This window comes from Ahaetulla prasina, chromosome 10 (genome assembly GCF_028640845.1).
Source record: "Ahaetulla prasina isolate Xishuangbanna chromosome 10, ASM2864084v1, whole genome shotgun sequence".
Taxonomy (NCBI): Eukaryota; Metazoa; Chordata; class Lepidosauria; order Squamata; family Colubridae; genus Ahaetulla; species Ahaetulla prasina.
The window spans coordinates 23,334,485-23,353,163 of NC_080548.1; the positions used below are offsets into that span (position 1 = coordinate 23,334,485).

At 45.3% G+C, this 18,679-nt stretch overlaps 1 protein-coding gene across 1 annotated transcript in view; it reads left to right on the forward strand.

The window, feature by feature from the left end:
- The window catches only part of FCGBP (Fc gamma binding protein), a 58,534-nt gene that overhangs the window by 30,392 nt on the left and 9,463 nt on the right, over window positions 1–18,679 (forward strand). The window contains exons 12-16 of the mRNA XM_058195936.1: window positions 1,298–1,626; window positions 7,360–7,933; window positions 10,732–11,327; window positions 12,885–13,449; window positions 17,232–17,729. Coding sequence (XP_058051919.1) covers window positions 1,298–1,626; window positions 7,360–7,933; window positions 10,732–11,327; window positions 12,885–13,449; window positions 17,232–17,729 — 2,562 coding nt within the window. The remainder of the gene's footprint in view (window positions 1–1,297; window positions 1,627–7,359; window positions 7,934–10,731; window positions 11,328–12,884; window positions 13,450–17,231; window positions 17,730–18,679) is intronic.

An 18,679-nucleotide genomic window follows, 5' to 3' on the forward strand; every position in this document is an offset into this window, starting at 1 on the left:
ATATTGTGTGTCCAACTAAACGCTAAGTTAAGTGTTGGCTTATTGTGATGACCTGTGTGTCCCAACACCTGCCAAAACTATGTGTCATGGTTAACTCACTATGCAGCCCTGCTCACAACCAGACAACAATAGCGGGAGTGGGAAGGGAGGGCACTGGAATGTAAGGGAAGTTTGGGAGGGAACTCTGGAATGCCAAGTGTGCCGCCCGGAAGCGTGAGATAGACCCAAACCCCAAGGTCATCAGTTGGGAACCTCTGAGGCAGACAGGCTGTTCCTAAAACTCATTTGGTATGCAGCTGATTGGTGGACAATGGGAGGCCCAGGGGGGAAAAAGGAAAGTTTCACTATGCTGTTTTGTGCACGAAATCATCAGAGCTGGCTGTTAGGGTTCCAACGGATGCCCTAATTAAATCATAAGCCTCAAGCCAACCTTCAAAAGAAATCCAGTCATTTCTTAGGAGCTTCATGTCAGCACATTCCAAGTGAAGCCAACTCTGACCCCACACAAACCAGTCTTGATCCTGTTTCCCCCCTCCCTCCGAGGGTGTGTCATCAGTCACATTCACCAATGGAGCAATTTCTCAGGTTGTAAAGATCACTCCCCACCGGACACTGTGGGTAACCCTGGGAGACAGCCTTGAGAGAGATATGTCTGGCATGTGCTTTTGTTTTTGGCTGCCGTGCTGCTTCCCCATTTTCCCACCCCCCTCGAGAGCAGGCCAGGGATGCTTTGTGAGTTGACACTGGCTTTTCCACTTCTGTACCCACATGGCTTTTCAGTAAAGTTATACTCTTGGGGGAAAAATATCCCAGGAGTTTCTTTTGCTGTTTAACACAGTGGGACGGATGTCCCAATGGTTAGTTTCCAAGAACACCCTGATCATCCCAGATTACCCAACACTATTTATCCTATCCTATCCTAGAAAACTCAACAAAACTAGTTCCAGAAGGATGTATTTAAGATACAGCTGACTCCGATCTCAATTTTCTATACAACGAGATTGCTGTATAGAGTGGAATTCATGCAGTACAAGTAGTCCTAGACTTAACAACGATTTAACAATGGTTCGAAGTTACAATGGCACTGAGAAAAGTGACTTACGACCCATCCTCAAAGTTATGACCATCACACAAAGTTATGCAGTCATCTGATTGCAATCAGGCACTTGCCAACCAGCTTGTAAGTGTGGAAAAACGGTCATAAGTCATTTTTTTTCAGTGCCGTTGTAACTCTGAGCGGTCATTAAATTGAGGGCTACCTCTACTATGTTTGAATGTGTGTCTTTTCTTCTATCAGATCCATGCAAAACCTTACAGTGTCGGATCAAAGAAACATGTAAGGTAAAGAATGGCGAAGCCTCGTGTGTCCCGACTTACAACGAGACCTGCTATGGCTGGGGAGAACCACACTATCACACCTTCGATGGGTTGGATGTGGACTTCCAAGGGACTTGCACTTACACGTTGGCCAAATATTGTGGCAATGACACCAGGCTGGTTCCCTTTGTGGTGGATCAGAAGAATGAAAACCGGGGGAGGCAGGATGTTTCTTTTGTGAGGCTGACCAATATCTATGTGTACGGATACAACATCTCCATCCGCAGGAGGCACAAGGGCAAAATCTGGGTGAGTTCAGGTTATTTTTTAAAAATTGTTATTATTTTTGTAGTGAAATTGAGGTAGCATCAGGACGTAGCCTGAAGGAACCCTTGTGTTGTGCCTCGTCCGCCCCCCTCTCCACAGCCGGGCCACTCTCATCTCCTGTTATCTCAGCCAGGGACTGATAGTGCAGACGAATGGCCTGGCATGCCTCCAGCCCCCAGTCCTGGCACCATGCCCGGACAGGCCGAGCAAATAAACCCCTCCCCCACAGCATGTGAGCCTGAGGAGCATGAAGCCAGTCACGAGCTGGAATTGCCGGCAGCTGGAGGGTGGACAGATCCACGCTTCCGGAGAATGGAGAGGCGACGTCAGCAAAAGGAAGGGAGGGGCAGGCCTGGATAAGTGCTGAGTCATGGAGCCACACCCCATGGCCTATATAAAGGATCTGCTTTCTGGCACTCTTTGAGTCAGGCAAAGTCTACTCTGGATTGCTGAAGTCACACCTTGGATTCCTGCCTGCCCTGAGAACTCTGACAGAACTTTGGCAAAGCTGCAGAGGCTTTGTGGCCACGCTTGATACAGACTTCCCCGAGGAGGAGTGGGACACAACAGCTTGGAATAGGCAACCTCCGAATGACGAAGAAGATATTGTTGGGGCCTGTTGGCCGCTGGCCCCTCCAGTAGCCGAGTCAGATGAGGATGAGAGGAGGCATGGGAGTCAGGGCCAGCATCAAAGCAATCTTAGAGCTCCGAGGGGGGAAGAGGGAATGGAGCTGTCAAAGAGAGACACAGAGGCAGAGCCTGGGTTGTCCATCAGCCCTCAGATGGAGAGTCAACAGCCCCCAGGTGGGAAGGTGGCTGATAAGAAAGAGGAGGAACAGCTGGGTCTAGTGCCTGATGCACAGATGCGCAGAAGGTAGAGGAGAGGAGAGCAGTGGAAATCTATGGGCTGATCCTTGGGACTGAAGAGCCACTGCTGCTAGCAAAGCCCCATCCTAGCTCTGGGGATAAAAGGCAGGGGGCAGAGATGAATAGGTGTGGCAGACAACTATTTATTTCCCTGCAGGGCAGACTTGTTAGCCTGCTGTGAAGACAGAGAGAGACTTTTTGCCAAAGGGAACATTTGTTTTACTACAGAGGGTTTGTTGTGTTTGGGAGCCGGATCAGAACAGATACTGTGCAAAAAGTAAGCATGGTCACAATAGAAGCTAATGAAGATGGACCGGGTCCCAAAAACATTTTCCCCCATTGTTATGCTTATAACAGGTAGTTCTCGGCTTATGACTTACGAATTAATTAATTAATGGGTGAAACGACTTGCCTTCAGAAGTTGTGAATGCTCCAACACTGGAAATTTTTAAGAAAATGTTGAATAACCATCTGACTGAGATGGTGTAGGATTTCCTGCCTGGGCAGGGGGTTGGACTAGAAGGCCTCCAAGGTCCCTTCCAACTCTGATGTTATGTTATGAATTAGGGCCAAAATTTCTGCTACAAAGTTAGACGTTTGTTCAGGGAGTTTTGGCCCATCTTACGACCTTTCTTGCCTCAGTTGTTGAGCGAATCACTGCAGCTGATAAGTTAGTAACCCAGTTGTTAAGTGAATCTGGTTGTCCCATGGACTTTGCTGGTCAGAAGGTCGCCAAAAGGGGATCACGTGACCTCGGGACCCAGCCATGGTCATAAGTATGAATCAGCAGCCAAGCATCTAAATTTTGATCATGTGATCATGGGGATGCTGCAAAGGTCGTAACTGTGAAAAACTGGTCATAAATCATTTTCTTCCCTGCCGTTGTAACTTTGAACAGTCACTAAATGAACTGTTGTAAGTCGAGACCCACCTGTAATTATCATTCCCCCAACCACATAAAATTGTTTTAAAAGTCAATCTCCCTTGATCAAGAATACTGCATTCAGTTTTGGTCGCCACGATGTAGAAAAGACCCTGAGACTCTGGAAAGAGTGCAGAGAAGAGCAGCAAAGATGATTAGGGGACTGGAGGCTAAAACATATGAAAAACGGTTGCTGGAATTGGGTATGTCTAGTTTAATGAAAAGAAGGACTAGGGGAGACATGATAGCTGTGTTCCAATATCTCAGGGCCTGCCACAAAGAAGAGGGAGTCAAGCTATTCTCCAAAGCACCTGAGGGCAGGACAAGAAGCAATGGGTGGAAACTAATTAAGGAGAGAAGCAACTTAGAACTAAGGAAAAATTTCCTGACAGTTAGAAAAATTAATCAGTGGAACGACTTGCCTCCAGAAGCTGTGAATGTTCCAACATTGGAAGCTTTTAAGAAAATGTTGGATAACCTTTTGTCTGAAGTGGTGTAGGTTTTCCTGCCTAAGCAGGGGGTTGGACTAGAAGACCTCCAAGGTCCCTTCCAACTCTGTTATTCTATTCTATTCTATTCTATTCTATTCTATTCTATTCTATTCTATTCTATTCTATTCTATTCTACCCTACCCTACCCTATCCTATCCTATCCTATTGTATTCTATGACTATCATCAAGTGTTGTACCTTATGATTCTTGATGAAGGCATCTTTTCTTTTATATACACTGACAGCATATGCACCAAGACAAATTCCTTGTGTGTCCAATCACACTTGGCCAATAAAGAATTCTATTCTATTCTATTCTATTCTATTCTATTCTATTCTATTCTATTCTATTCTATTCTATTCTATTCTATTCTATTCTATTCTATTCTATTCTATTCTATTCTATTCTATTCTATTCTATTCTATTCCATTCCATTCCATTCCACTCCACTCCACTCATCTCCAACTTTGGCAGCTTTAAGCCTGGAGGACTTCAATTCCCAGAATTCCCCAGCTAGCAAACTGTTGCCAAGTTGCCAAGGTTAGAGACCCCTGCTCTATTCTATTCTATTCTATTCTATTCTATTCTATTCTATTCTATTCTATTCTATTCTATTCTATTCTATTCTATTCTATTCTATTCTAAGCTTACCTTCTGAGGACACGAACACTTCCACGTTGTTTTCTTGGCAGTGATAAAGAAGTGGTTTGCTAGCTTCTCTCGGGATCTTCTTCTGACTTGCCATCAAGCTCGTATAGTCCTGGAATTTCAGCGTAGTCTCCCATCCCGATATGACCCATGTCCAGCCCTGCTTAGCTTTTTTCTTTTTTCTTTTTTTTTTTGAGATCAGCTAAGCTTGGCTGGGTTCTGGCACCTGATATGCGAAGCCAGTCCAAAAATGTGACTCGATCATCACATTCTGAATGCAAAGCAGGCCGATGGTGCAAGGTGACCTACATTCCCTTTGACAAATTCATGCAGCAAAGGCAACATAATTCACCGAAACAAAAAACAAAAAAAAAGGGCAGGTAGTACCACACTCTTTGTTTAGATGAGGCCTTTGCGGGGGCCTTGAAGCTTCTCCATGACGGACATCAGAGCCAGAAAAGGTTTTGGCCAAACCAAACTGCATTCTAACCTGTTTCTGGTGTCACTTTGCATGCTTTTTAGAAGACACCCTGAAAATTCGTCCTACACAGGCAGTTCTCGACTTGTGCTCACAATTGAGCCCAGCGTTTCTAACTGGCTAAGTAAAGACATTTGTGAAGTGGGTTTTGCCCCGTTTTATGACCTCCCTTGCCTCCGTTGTTAAGTGGATCGCTTCAGCTGATGAAGTTAGTAACCCGCTTGTCAAGTGAATCTGGCTTCCCCCTGGACGGTCATAAGTATGAATCAGCGGTCAGGCATCTGAATGTTGATCATGTGATCATGGGGAAGCGCCAAAGATCGTAACTGTGAAAAACGGTTATAAGTCATGTTCAGCAGTGCCGTCATAACTTTGAACGGTCACTAAACGAACTGTTGTAAGTTGAGGATTACCTGCATAAATACAGGGAGCCAATGGTGGGATCCTGCCGCTTTAACAACCGGTTCGGTGATCGCGTGCTTTGTGCGCATGCTGCGTGCACATGCAGAGTTTTACGAAAACACACCTTCTGCATTACTACTGGGGAGTAACACAGCTGAGGCGTGGCAATCCGCTCTGCCACACAAATCAGGTGCAAAGATATAGGTCAGTAAAGCGCAGGGGGAGTTGGGTGGGCCCCCCTGATCATTGGAACGAACAGGTTCGCTCCCAGCTGATCGCCGGAGCTACCGGTTCACTCGAACGTGTCCGAACTGGTAGAATCCCACCCCTGCTGGTAACCCTCGATTTACAATCATTCATTTAGGGACTGTGCAAAGTTAAGAGGGACATGGTGGCTCAGGGGCTAGGACGCTGAGCTTGTCGATCGAAAGGTCGGCAGTTCAGCGATTCGAATCCCTAGTGCTGCCGTGTAATGGGGTGAGCTGCCGTTACTTGTCCCAGCTTCTGCCGACCTAGCAGTTTCGAAAGCACGTAAAAATGCAAGTAGAAAAAATAGAGATCACCTTTGGTGGGAAGGTGTTCCATGAGCCTTTGGCATTTAGTCATGCCGGCCACATGACCACGGAGATATCTTCGGATAGCGCTGGCTCTTCGGCTTTGAAATGGAGATGAGCACTGCCCCGAAGAGTAGGGAACAACTAGCATGTATGTGTGAGGGGAACCTTTGCCTTTACCTTTAAAATTACAATAGCATTGACATCAGGCTTTGCACTTAACAACCATTGTAGCATTTCCACAGTCATGTGATCAGAATTTGGGTGCATGGCAACCAGTATTTATTTTATTTATTTATTATTTTCATTTATATACCGCCCTTCTCCCGAAGGACTCGGGGCAATTTACAGCAAGGTAAAAAACAAGAATACAAAAATTAAAACATTATTAAAAAACTGATTCAATTAGCTAAAAATAATTAAAATTCTAATAAAAGTATGTACTTACGACAGTTGAAGCATCGCAAGGTCCGGTAATCATGATCTGTAACCTTCCAGGCCAGGTTCCGACAATCAAAGTGAAGTGGAAAGCCAGATTTGTTTAACAATTGTGTGATTCACTTAATAATGGCAGGGACTTAACAACTGTGGCCAAAAGGTCATAAAATTGGGCACGACGACGTAACAATCACCTTGTTTAGCAACAGAAATTCTGGTCCCAGTTGTAAGAGGAGGACTACTTGTAGGCGGTTGTGTTAGCCAGAATAATTCAGGAGTCCAGGCGGTTCAAATGAATGCAAGTTTATTGTACGCTAAAACTTTCTAGAAATATCTGAACCAGTAACAGTCACAGCAAATTAGCAGCGAGAAAAGGTCAGCGGAATTCAAGGTGAGCTGGATTCTCTTGTGGGCACAAAGGGATTGGAGACTGATGATGCATTTGACCCCTCCTTCAGGCTCAACCTGCTCATCTCCCAAGATTCGTTTTTCTCGCCATGTGCATCTGAACTAGACTGTGTTGTTTCTCTGAGTCATATAATATATGTGGGTATATACATAATTTTGTATTTATTCATTTATTTTATCATTTATATGTAGCGTGGTGATCCTTTGAGAGCTGTATGCAACAAAATTTAATTTTAATGTATGCTGATTAATGTACATTCAAAGTGACAATAAAGTTACTATTTTGTTCTATTCTATTCTATTCTATTCTATTCTATTCTATTCTATTCTATTCTATTCTATTCTATTCTCTCCACTCCTCTCCTCTCCTCTCCTCTTGTCTTCTCTTGTCTTCTCTTGTCTTGTCTTGCCTTCTCTTCTCTTCTCTTCTCTTCTCTTCTCTTCTCTTCTCTTCTCTTCTTCTATATCTCCTACATTATGTAAGTATATTTGTGTTTGAAAACACAGCTGAACGGGGTCATCACAAACCTGCCTGTGACCCTGGAGGATGGGAAAATCCAACTTTTCCGGAGTGGCGTGAATGCCATCCTGCAAACCGACTTTGGACTGGTGGTATCTTTCGATGGGGCCTCCCTCTTATCTGTCACCCTCTCCAGCAGCTACTACGGTTCCCTCTGTGGCCTCTGTGGGAATTTCAACCAAAACCCGAAGGACGACATGACCACAGCTGCAGGGGACAAGGCGAATTCTGCGGTGGAGTGGGCCGCTAGTTGGCAAGTGAAGGACCGCGATCCATTCTGCTGGCATTACTGCAAGGGCAAATGCCCCACCTGTGAGGAGAGCAAGCAGCAGCTCTTTGGAAGCGACAAATTCTGTGGGCTCCTCACCAAGTTGGACGGGGGTCCCTTCCAGAAGTGCCACCCCAAGTTAAACCCTGACCACTTTTTTGACAGCTGCATTTATGACGTCTGTCTCAGCGGGGGTGCCAAGAGCATCCTGTGCAAAGCTCTAGAGGCTTACGCAACTCACTGCCGCGATGAAGGTGTGATCGTTACAGACTGGAGAACACAAAGCGGTTGTGGTGAGTGTACAGGTTGTCGGGGTGGCATGAGGGAAAACCAACCCCTCGTGTTTCCCCTCCCCGGGAAAGGATGGGTTTATTTATTGAATGGGGGGGCACATCACTTTGCTGCCAATTAATGGCTGACACACTTGCCCCAAAGGTGCAAGAGGCAACTGGACTTTCTGGTTTTTCTTTGAAGACCTCTTCAAAGGGCCTCTGGTGGCTCAACAGACTAAATCTGTCTGTTATTAACACAGCTGCTTGCAATTACTGCAAGTTCAAGTCCCACCAGGCCCAAGGTTGACTCAGCCTTCCATCCTTTATAAGGTAGATAAAATGGGGACCCAGATTGTTGGGGGCAATAAAAGTTGACTTTGTATATAATATACAAATGGATAAAGACTATTGCTTAACACTGTGTAAGCCGCCCTGAGTCTTCGGAGAAAGGCGGGATATAAATTCAAATAAAAATTTTTAAAAAAGACCTTTCGCTTCTCATCCAAGAGGCTTCTTCAGAGCTGAAGAAGCTTCTTGGATGAGAAGCGAAATGCCTTCAAAGAAAAACAACAACACAGAAAGTCTGGTTGCCTCTTGACACAGCACCTGAGATGACTGAGAATCTCTGTAGACATTTGCTGGCCCATTTATTTATTTTATTTATTTATTTATTTTGTCAAACACAACAGTATATATTAGTATAAGCATGAAATAACCATACGAATTGGATACAATCAAAGGGAACATTAGGACAGGAACGGTAGGCATGCTGGTGCTCTTATGCATGCCCCTTACAGACCTCTTAGGAATAGGGTGAGGTCAATAGTAGATAGTTTTTGGTTAAAGCTTTAGGGATTTTGGGAAGAGACCACAGAGTCAGGTAGTGCATTCCAGGCATTAACAACTCTGTTACTGAAGTCATATTTGCTACAATCAAGATTGGAGCGGTTCACATTAAGTTTAAATCTATTGTGTGCTCGTGTATTGTTGCGGTTGAAGCTGAAGTAGTCTTTGACAGGAAGGACATTGTAGCAAATGAGGTATGCTCAGGTCATGCCGAAGGCAGCGGAGTTCTAAATTTTCTAAACCCAGGATTTCAAGTCTGGTTGCATAAGGTATTTTGTTGTGATCAGAGGAGTGGAGAACTCTTCTTGTAAAATATTTCTGGACACGCTCAATTGTATTAATGTCCGAAATGAGGTATGGGTTCCAGACAGTCGAGCTGTATTCAAGAATTGGTCTAGCAAATGTTTTGTATGCTCTGGTTAGTAGTATAGTGTTTCTGGAGAAGAAGCTACACAAGATTAAGTTTACAACTCTTAAAGCCTTTGTGCAAGTGTGGTATCATAAAGACAGGGCAGCCCAAATTTACATGCCAAGGATAATTGTGAAGCGCTTGTCAGCCCATTCAACAGAAAGCAAGAGTCTTCCTGGTTCATTTTTTAAATAAAAGTTAAGAGAACAGAATAAAGTTATAGAGTTCTCAGCAACTGGCAAGATTCTGTCTAGAATCCAGTTTATCATTCAACTAGTTAAGCAGAGGCTTTCTTTCGTCAGATTTCTGGGGGAACAGGTTGGCTGGATGGTCGCTGAACTGGTATAGATAAAATGTCCAGGTGGCCTCCATGTGAATAATGCTGTTATATTAATATGTGAGATAATGTGTAATATAAGAACCAGTTTGGTTCTAGTGGTTAAGGCATCAGGCTAGACACCAGGGGATGTGAGTTCTAGTCTCAGCATAGGCTTGAAAGTGACTGGATGACTTTGGGGTAATCACCAGGAAACTGTGAGTACTAGTCCTGCCTTAGGCGTAAAAGCTGACTGCATGACTTTGGCTCACTCTCTCTTGGCCCAACTTACAGGATTGTTGTTGTGGTAAAAATAGGAGGAAGGAGTATTACCGTATTTTTCGGAGTATAAGATGCACCGGAGTATAAAATGCAAATTAGTTTTTGGGGAGGAAAATAAGAAAAAATCTGATTAGCAGGGGAATTGGCCTCCCGGAATACCCCCAATCAGCTGTTCCCAGAGGTGAATTTTAGCAACAGGTTTCTTAGTCGTGAGCTCTGTGCCTTGTTTTTTTTTTTGCTTTTTTTTCTGCCTCTGAAACTCTATTTCAGAAAAAACTTTTTTCTGCCTCTGAAAGCCTCCAAAACAGAACTTCGGAAAAAAAGCCTCTGAAACTCTGTTTGGGAGCTTCTTTTCTGAAGCTCTATTTGGGAGCTTCTTTCAGCCTCTGAAACCTCCGCTTGAGAAGCTGGGTGGGGCTACATTCGGAGTATAAGACGCACCCAGATTTTCACCCTCTTTTTTGAGGGGGAAAGGTGTGTCTTATACTCCAAAAAATACAGTAAGTGTTCACCACCTTGAGATATTTATGAAAATAAATAAATAAATTTATAAAAAATTATAAAAAAAATAATGAAGGCAAGTTAAAAAGGGAAGAAAAGGAAAGAGGAGAGGAGAAGAAAGGAAAGGAAAGGAAAGGAGAGGAGAGGAGAGGAGAGGAGAGGAGAGGAGAGGAGAGGAGAGGAGAGGGCAGGGGAGGGCAGGGCAGGGCAGGGGAGAGGGAGAGGGAGAGGGAGAGGAGAGGAGAGGAGAGGAGAGGAGAGGAGAGGAGAGGAGAGGAGAGGAGAGGAGAGGAGAGGAGAGGAGAGGAGAGGAGAGGAGAGGAGAGGAGAGGAGAGGAGAGGAGAGGAAAACACATGATCTGGTTGGTAGAGTTTACTGCTGTTGGGTAGCCCTGCCTTGCTGTGCCATTGGCATTCTGTCCATTCAACTTACTGAAAAGTCCTTACTCTGCTCCTTCTTTCCAGCTTTGCCCTGTCCTGAGAACAGCCACTACGAGGCCTGTGGAAGCGCCTGCCCAAACACTTGCTCGGAGCGATTGGCTTCCACCTCTTGCAAGATGCCCTGTGTGGAAACCTGCCAATGCAACGAAGGCTACGTACTCAGTGTAGATCGATGTGTCCCCGTGGGGAGTTGTGGCTGTACCTACAATGGTGTCTACTACAAACCAGAGCAGGAATTCTGGGGAGATAAGAACTGCACCTCTCGCTGCAGGTGTGACCCCAAGATGGGCATTGTAGTGTGTGAGCCAGCCAGCTGCAAGGCTAGCGAAATATGCGGAATAGATGACGGCATCCAAGATTGCTACGCTATCAGCTTTGCCACGTGCACAGTACTGGGGAATCATCACTATGCCACTTTTGATGGGCACAAATATGACTTTACTGGCACTTGCCTCTACCAGCTGGTTGGCTTCTGTGCCAAGGATCCTGCTCTCACGCCATTCGCCATCAAGATCCAGAACAGCCAAGGCAGGAAGATCTTGCTGTTTTCTTCTCTTATGACCTTGGAAGTCTATAATATGGTCATTACCATCAGCCAGGATCATCCTGATACAATCCAGGTAAGAGGCTAGGCTAACGCAGGTTGTCCTCAACTTACAAACATTTGTTTAGTGACTGTTCAAAGTTACGACACCATTGAAAAAAAGTTATCACACGTTTGATCCTTATAGCAACATCCTGACAGTCACGTGATCACAATTCGGGCACTTGGCAACAATATCATCTTTGCAACAGTTGCAGCATTCCAGGGTCACCGAGCCATGGTAACACAGTGGTTAGAATGCAGTATTGCAGGCAAACTCTGCCCACTGCCTTTAGTTCGATCCTGACTGGCTCAGGGTTGACTCAGCCTTCCATCCTTCCGAGGTCGGCAAAACGAGGACCCAGATTGTTGGGGGCAATAGACTGATTCTGTACATTACTTAGAGAGGGCTGTAAAGCACTGTGAAGCAGTATATAAGTCTAAGTGCTATTGCTATACGATCACCATTTGCAACCTTCTCACTTGGCTTCTGACAGGCAACGGGGGTAGCCAGATTCATTTAACAACCATAGGATTCACTTAACAATTGTAGTTATTCATTTAACAATCCGGCAAAAAGTTGTAAAATTGGGCGTCACTTAACTATTGTCTTGCTTAATAACAGAAACTCTGGTCTCAATTGTGATTGTAAATCAAGGATTACCTGTAATACTATATTAGTTTGTCCTAAAGAAGCATTGGAGTGAGAGTTTCAATGGCACGTTTTATTTTGTATAAGGATATTATGGACTGGAGTTTCTCTTAAATATGGTCTCTGATCTTTCCTCCTGGGTGGTAGGCTTTTTTTTGTCAAGAATGTATAAGATAACAGATATAAGTATAAACATGATTATGCTTATACTTGTGATTATGAGTAGATAAAATGGATATGAATAAAATGGGGACATTAGGACAGGGATGGTAAGTATGTTGGTGCACTTATGCACACCCCTTACAGACCTCTTAGGAATAGGGTGAGGTCAACAGTAGACAGTCTAAGGTTAAAGTTTTGGGGAGTCCCAAAGACAAGTTTTGGGGAGTCACACAGAGTCAAGTAGTGCATTTCTGGTGTTGATTACTCTGTTGCTGAAATCGTATTTTCTGCAATTGAGTTTGGTGCAGTTTACCTTGAGTTAGTATCGATTGTGTGCTCATGTATTGTGGTTGAAGCTGAAGTAGTCATTGACAGAAGGAGGTTGTAGCAGATAATTTTATGTACTAGGCTTAGGTAGGACTGAAGGCGGCATAATTCTAAGTTGTCTAAGCCCAAAATTTCAAGTCTGGTGGCATAAGATATTCTGTTGTGAACAGAGGAGTGGAGGACTCTTCTTGTGAAATAACTCTGGACTCGCTTGATTGTATTAATATCAGATATACAGTGCAGGTTCCAGGGAGAAGAGCTGTATTCGAGAATTGATCTAACAAATTTTTATGTTCTACAAATTTGTATGTTCTAATTAGCAGTACAATTTTACCAGAAAAGAAGCTACCAAGATGAAGTTAACAACCCTTAATGCCTTTTTGGCAATGTTGTTACACTGGGCTCTGTACACTTTGATTTCCATTTTGACAATATTCTTTTCTCTTCCTATAGGTTGATGGAGTATTAGTGGATTTACCTTTCTATTATGAAGACAAGATCCAGGCCTACCTTAGTGGAAATCATCTCCTTATCAAGACTCAGTTTGACCTTTCCGTCATCTTCAGTTGGAATAGATTAGTCCACATCACCGTTCCTGGCAGCTACCTCAATGCGATTTGTGGTCTCTGCGGTAACAACGGTCAAAAACCCGGTAGAGAATTGACCATGAAGAATGGGGCCCCAGCAGCCAATTTTATCCAGTTTGCTGACAGCTGGAAAGAAGGCGAGAGCCTTGATTGTGTGAATGGGTGCACCAGCAACTGCCCAGGCTGTAGTGAAAACGAGAAAGAGATCTATAAGAAGGATCACTACTGTGGGGTCCTCTCCAGGAAAGATGGACCATTCAAGCATTGCCACATAGCGGTCAACCCAGCTCCTTACTTTGATTCTTGTGTCTTGGATGCCTGTCTGTACAAGGGCCACCAGAGCATCTTGTGCAGTGCCATTGCAGCCTACGTAACGGTGTGCCAAGCACTGGGCATCCAGATTAACCAGTGGCGGTTGGCCTCCTTTTGCAGTAAGTATTAGAGCAGTATTTTTCAACCGTGGCCACTTTAAGACCTGTGGACTTCAACTCCCAGAATTCCCCAGACAGCATGGCTGGCTGGGGAATTCTGGGAGTTGAAGTCCACAGGTCTTAAAGTGGCCAAGGTTGAGAAACATTATATAAGAGAGATGTTTTCGAGGGGAGGTCAAAGAAAGAAGCTAACAAACAATCCTTCTTGTCTATGGAGATTCTCAGTCATCCAGGTCATGGCTGTCCCAAGGTGCTTTTTCAAGAGGCAACTGGACTTTCTGTTTTTTTCTTTGAAGGTGTTTCGTTTCTCATCCAAGAAGCTTCTTCCCCCATCATCCAGTCAGAGGTGAAGAAGCTTCTTGGATAAGAAGAGAAACCAGGGGTGGGCTGCTGGGGATTCACAGGGGTTCGGGAGAACCTCTAGCTAAGATTCTGTGCAGTTTGGAGATCCCACTCTTGGATGGCCCCGCCCACCCCACCCCACCCCTCCCAGGAGTCCCCACGTGGCCTGTTTTTGGATGCAGGTAAGTTCAGGGTGAGTGCAGAGGCTCAAGGAGGGTGAAAAATGGGCCTACTGGAAGTTCGGGAAGGCCAGAAACGGGCATTTGGAGCCTGGGGAGGCCGTTTTTGCCCTCCCAAAGGCTCGAGGAAAGCCTCTGGCGCCCGGGGAGGGCAAAACCGCCCCCCCACAACTGTGGTGCAGGAGGCCGACAAGGCCACGCCCACCATGGCCACACTCACCCAGCAACCGGGCAGAGAACCCATTGCAAAAAACTTTGAAGTCCACCCCTGAGAGAAACGTCTTCAAAGGAAAACCAGAAAGTCCAGTTGCCTCTTGAAAAAAAAAGTACCTTTGGGACCAACAATCCTTCTCCAAACCAAACTAGATCTGATAATGTTTAAAGTGCCATTTTTATATTTTTAAAAATAAATAAAACATCAGCCAGAGGGGGAATTTACCGTTGGGTGTAAGGTGAGTTTATCCTTTCCTCCAGTGCTCTGATACTTGTGAAGAAACTTCCCTCTTTGAAGGTGTTATCTGAAAGGGAGGGAGGGAGGGAGCATTATTTATTTAACCATTTTTGGCCCGCTTTTCCGTTGAAAGTAATCCCAAAGCAATATACAATGAATCAACTCAACAAATCCTTCTGACTAATGTTCTTTCTATTACAACGAAGTGAAGTATAAATATACATATAACATTAGCTGTATTTTGGGATGCCTGAGAAGGGTTTTTTTTATTGTTGCGGGTGGGGGAAGTTTCTGATTGTAAGTAAGGATGATCACTACTATCATCGTAAAAAATAATATAGATAATTGGAAGTCTCTTCTGGCTGGACAAGAAAGAACTTGTAGGACTGTCTCGATCTTCAAAGGAACGCATTCCTTTGATGGAGGTAGGGACACGTGTGGGAAAGGGTCAAAATCTTCAAGAGCTGAACCAGGGCATCACAACTGAAGCCCCGCCTCTTTGGCACAAAAGGGGAGGGGCTTCAAATCTCACGCTCTGCATCTTGCAGCTCTTGAGTCATAGGATCATAAAATTATACGGCTGGAAGGGACTTTGGAGGTCTTCTAGTCCAACCTTCTGCTCAAGGCAGGAGTCCTAATACCATCCCTAACAAATGGTCTCCAGAGGTGGGGTTTCAGCAGGTTCTGACCAGTTCTGGAGAATCGGTAGCGGAAATTTTGAGTAGATCGGAGAATCGGTAGTAAAAATTCTGATTGGCCCCGCCCCCATCTATTCTCTGCCTCCCAAATCCCAGCTGATCGGGAGGAAATGGGGATTTTTGCAGTAACCTTCCCCTGGAATGGGGTGGGAATGGAGATTTTGCAGTATCCTTCCTCTGCCATGCCCACCAAGCCATGCCACACCCACCAAGCCACACCCACAGAACCGGTAGTAAAAAATTTTAAAACCCACCACTGGTGGTCTCCAATGTTTTCTTGAAAACCTTCAGCCATGGAGTACTAGCACTAGCAGTTAGACTTATTTACTGCTTCACAGTGATTTTACAGCCCTCTCTAAGTGGTTTACAGAGTCAACCTACTGCCCCCAACAATCTGGGTCCTTTTGCTCATTTCTGCAGAAGGATGGAAGGCTGAGTCAACCTTGAGCCTGGTGAGATTCGAACTGCCATATTGCAGGCAGCTGTCAGGCAGCAGAAGGAGCCTGCAGTGCTGCATTCTAACCACTGGGCCACCACAGCTCAGCACCCAGTTCCTCCCTCCCCTGTCCCCAGAAATCTCTTGGGAAGGCTCAAGCAAAGCATCAACCAAAACAGTTTTGCAAAGCAATATGGCCTTCTCACTTCTAAGCACAGGTCGGGTGAATATAGTCTCACCCACCATCAAATAGTCAAAGTGCCCTTGTGCAGTGCTGCAGTTTTCAGGCAGCTGCCAACTTGAGGGAGAAGCGATGGTTCAACTTTAGCCCTGCTTAATTCAACCGGAGTGTGAGATGCTTTGCACAGGTCTGGCAAAAATCTCGCAAGCTGTCAGGCTCAGGAGTCCTTCCTGCAAAGTCAACACGGATCCTATTACATGACGGGAGAGTCTGGTTTTGTTTCAGTTGCTATTTAGAAGCTGATTGCACACGTGTGCGCCAAGCTGTGATGGAGTTGGCTCACGTTGGGCTTCCTACCTTATCTGAGTCCATATATTGCTTGCAGATTGTGAATTGTGGCTTAGTTTAGCACTGCATTATTGGAACTAGGAATGAAGGTTTGGGAGGTACATTAGCAAGCAACTGGTCCCCCAATACCCCCTGCCGAATGCAGAATCCATTATTCTAGTATTTTAAGAGATGATCCCCTGGCCATTATGAAGCACTATCAGCAAAAGAGAGGCTGCAACCTTTCAAAATAGTTTGTTCCATAGGTGATGAGCTCTTACTGTTATGGAATGTTTCCTGATGTTCAACTGGAATTGAAGCTTCTTCAGCTCTGACAGGATAGTGGAGAATGGAAGGATAAACCTCCAAGTGCTCTCAATGACCCGCTAAAAGGATGCAAATGAACAGCTGTCCTGCAAGGAATATAAATCCTTCCATTCCCCACTATCCTGTCAGAGATGAAGAAGCTTCTTGGATGATGTTGTGGTCTGCCAGCAGCCTGCGGAGCTGGCAACGAAGTCGGACAGTGATGAGGCTGAGGTGGGGCCAGGGCCATCAAGGAGTGAGGTACAGACTCCAGAGCCTCCAGAGCCTGATAGTAGTGAGGCAGAGGAACAGGAGGAGCCTGTTCCTAATGCACGCATGAGAAGAGCTGCCAGAAGGCAACAGCAGCTCAAGCAAGGAGGACGACTCGGGAGCAGGGCCAAGAGATGGTTGGCCCCTCCCATAAGGCTTAAAACAGACGAGCAACGATGTTTGGGCTTTGCCGGAAAACAACATTGGTAGCTTCGTCTTCATGCATTTATTTTTGTATCGGTGACTTCGGAACTTTTGCCAAGAAAGCCTTTGGCAGTTTGCCTTATTGGACCAAGGTTTGCGATAGGACTGAGGAATTTGTGTAGGGAGAAATTTGCTTTAATTTAATTGAACTACGCTGGGAATGAAGTAATTCTCAGCTGTTTGAATAAAGTTTGTTTTTTCACTGACTTGAGTTTCCTACTACCTACTTCAGCCTGGGTCACAACAGATGAGAAGCGAAATGTCTTCAGAACAAAAAACAAGAAAGTCCAGTTGCCTCTTGGAAAAAGCACCTTTGGGTCAACAAATTATCGTTAAACAAACCATATGTGACACCCCTCCCCCCTTAATATTCAATTGTTTCTTTCAGGTTTTTCCTGCCCCCCTAATTCCCACTACGAACTCTGTGGAGATGGCTGCCCTGTGACCTGTCATGGCCTCTCAGCCCCCGATGGATGTGAGACATCCTGCAAAGAAGGCTGCTATTGCAATACTGGGTTTGTCCTGAGTGGAGATGAGTGTGTCCCAATAGGAGAATGTGGTTGTCTGTATGAGGGCAGGTATTATAAAAAGGGTGATGAATTTTACCTCAGTGCCTCTTGCCAAGACAAATGTCGTTGTGGAGAAAATGGCGCCGTAGAGTGTCGGAAGGTCTTCTGTGGGCCTCAGCAGGAATGCAGGATTGAGAACGGGAAGCAAGCTTGTCACCCTCGTGGCTATGGCAAATGCAGCGTAACCGGTGGGCCACCACAGCTCAGCACCCAGTTCCTCCCTCCCCTGTCCCCAGAAATCTCTTGGGAAGGCTCAAGCAAAGCATCAACCAAAACAGCTTTGCAAAGCAATATGGCCTTCTCACTTCTAAGCACAGGTAGGGTGAATATAGTCTCACCCACCGTCAAATAGTCAAAGTGCCCTTGTGCAGTGCTGCAGTTTTCAGGCAGCTGCCAACTTGAGGGAGAAGCGATGGTTCAACTTTAGCCCTGCTTAATTCAACCGGAGTGTGAGATGCTTTGCACAGGTCTGGCAAAAATCTCGCAAGCTGTCAGGCTCAGGAGTCCTTCCTGCAAAGTCAACACGGATCCTATTACATGACGGGAGAGTCTGGTTTTGTTTCAGTTGCTATTTAGAAGCTGATTGCACACATGTGCGCCAAGCTGCGATGGAGTTGGCTCACGTTGGGCTTCCTACCTTATCTGAGTCCATATATTGCTTGCAGATTGTGAATTGTGGCTTAGTTTAGCACTGCATTATTGGAACTAGGAATGAAGGTTTGGGAGGTACATTAGCAAGCAACTGGTCCCCCAATACCCCCTGCCGAATGCAGAATCCATTATTCTAGTATTTTAAGAGATGATCCCCTGGCCATTATGAAGCACTATCAGCAAAAGAGAGGCTGCAACCTTTCAAAATAGTTTGTTCCATAGGTGATGAGCTCTTACTGTTATGGAATGTTTCCTGATGTTCAACTGGAATTGAAGCTTCTTCAGCTCTGACAGGATAGTGGAGAATGGAAGGATAAACCTCCAAGTGCTCTCAATGACCCGCTAAAAGGATGCAAATGAACAGCTGTCCTGCAAGGAATATAAATCCTTCCATTCCCCACTATCCTGTCAGAGATGAAGAAGCTTCTTGGATGATGTTGTGGTCTGCCAGCAGCCTGCGGAGCTGGCAACGAAGTCGGACAGTGATGAGGCTGAGGTGGGGCCAGGGCCATCAAGGAGTGAGGTACAGACTCCAGAGCCTCCAGAGCCTGATAGTAGTGAGGCAGAGGAACAGGAGGAGCCTGTTCCTAATGCACGCATGAGAAGAGCTGCCAGA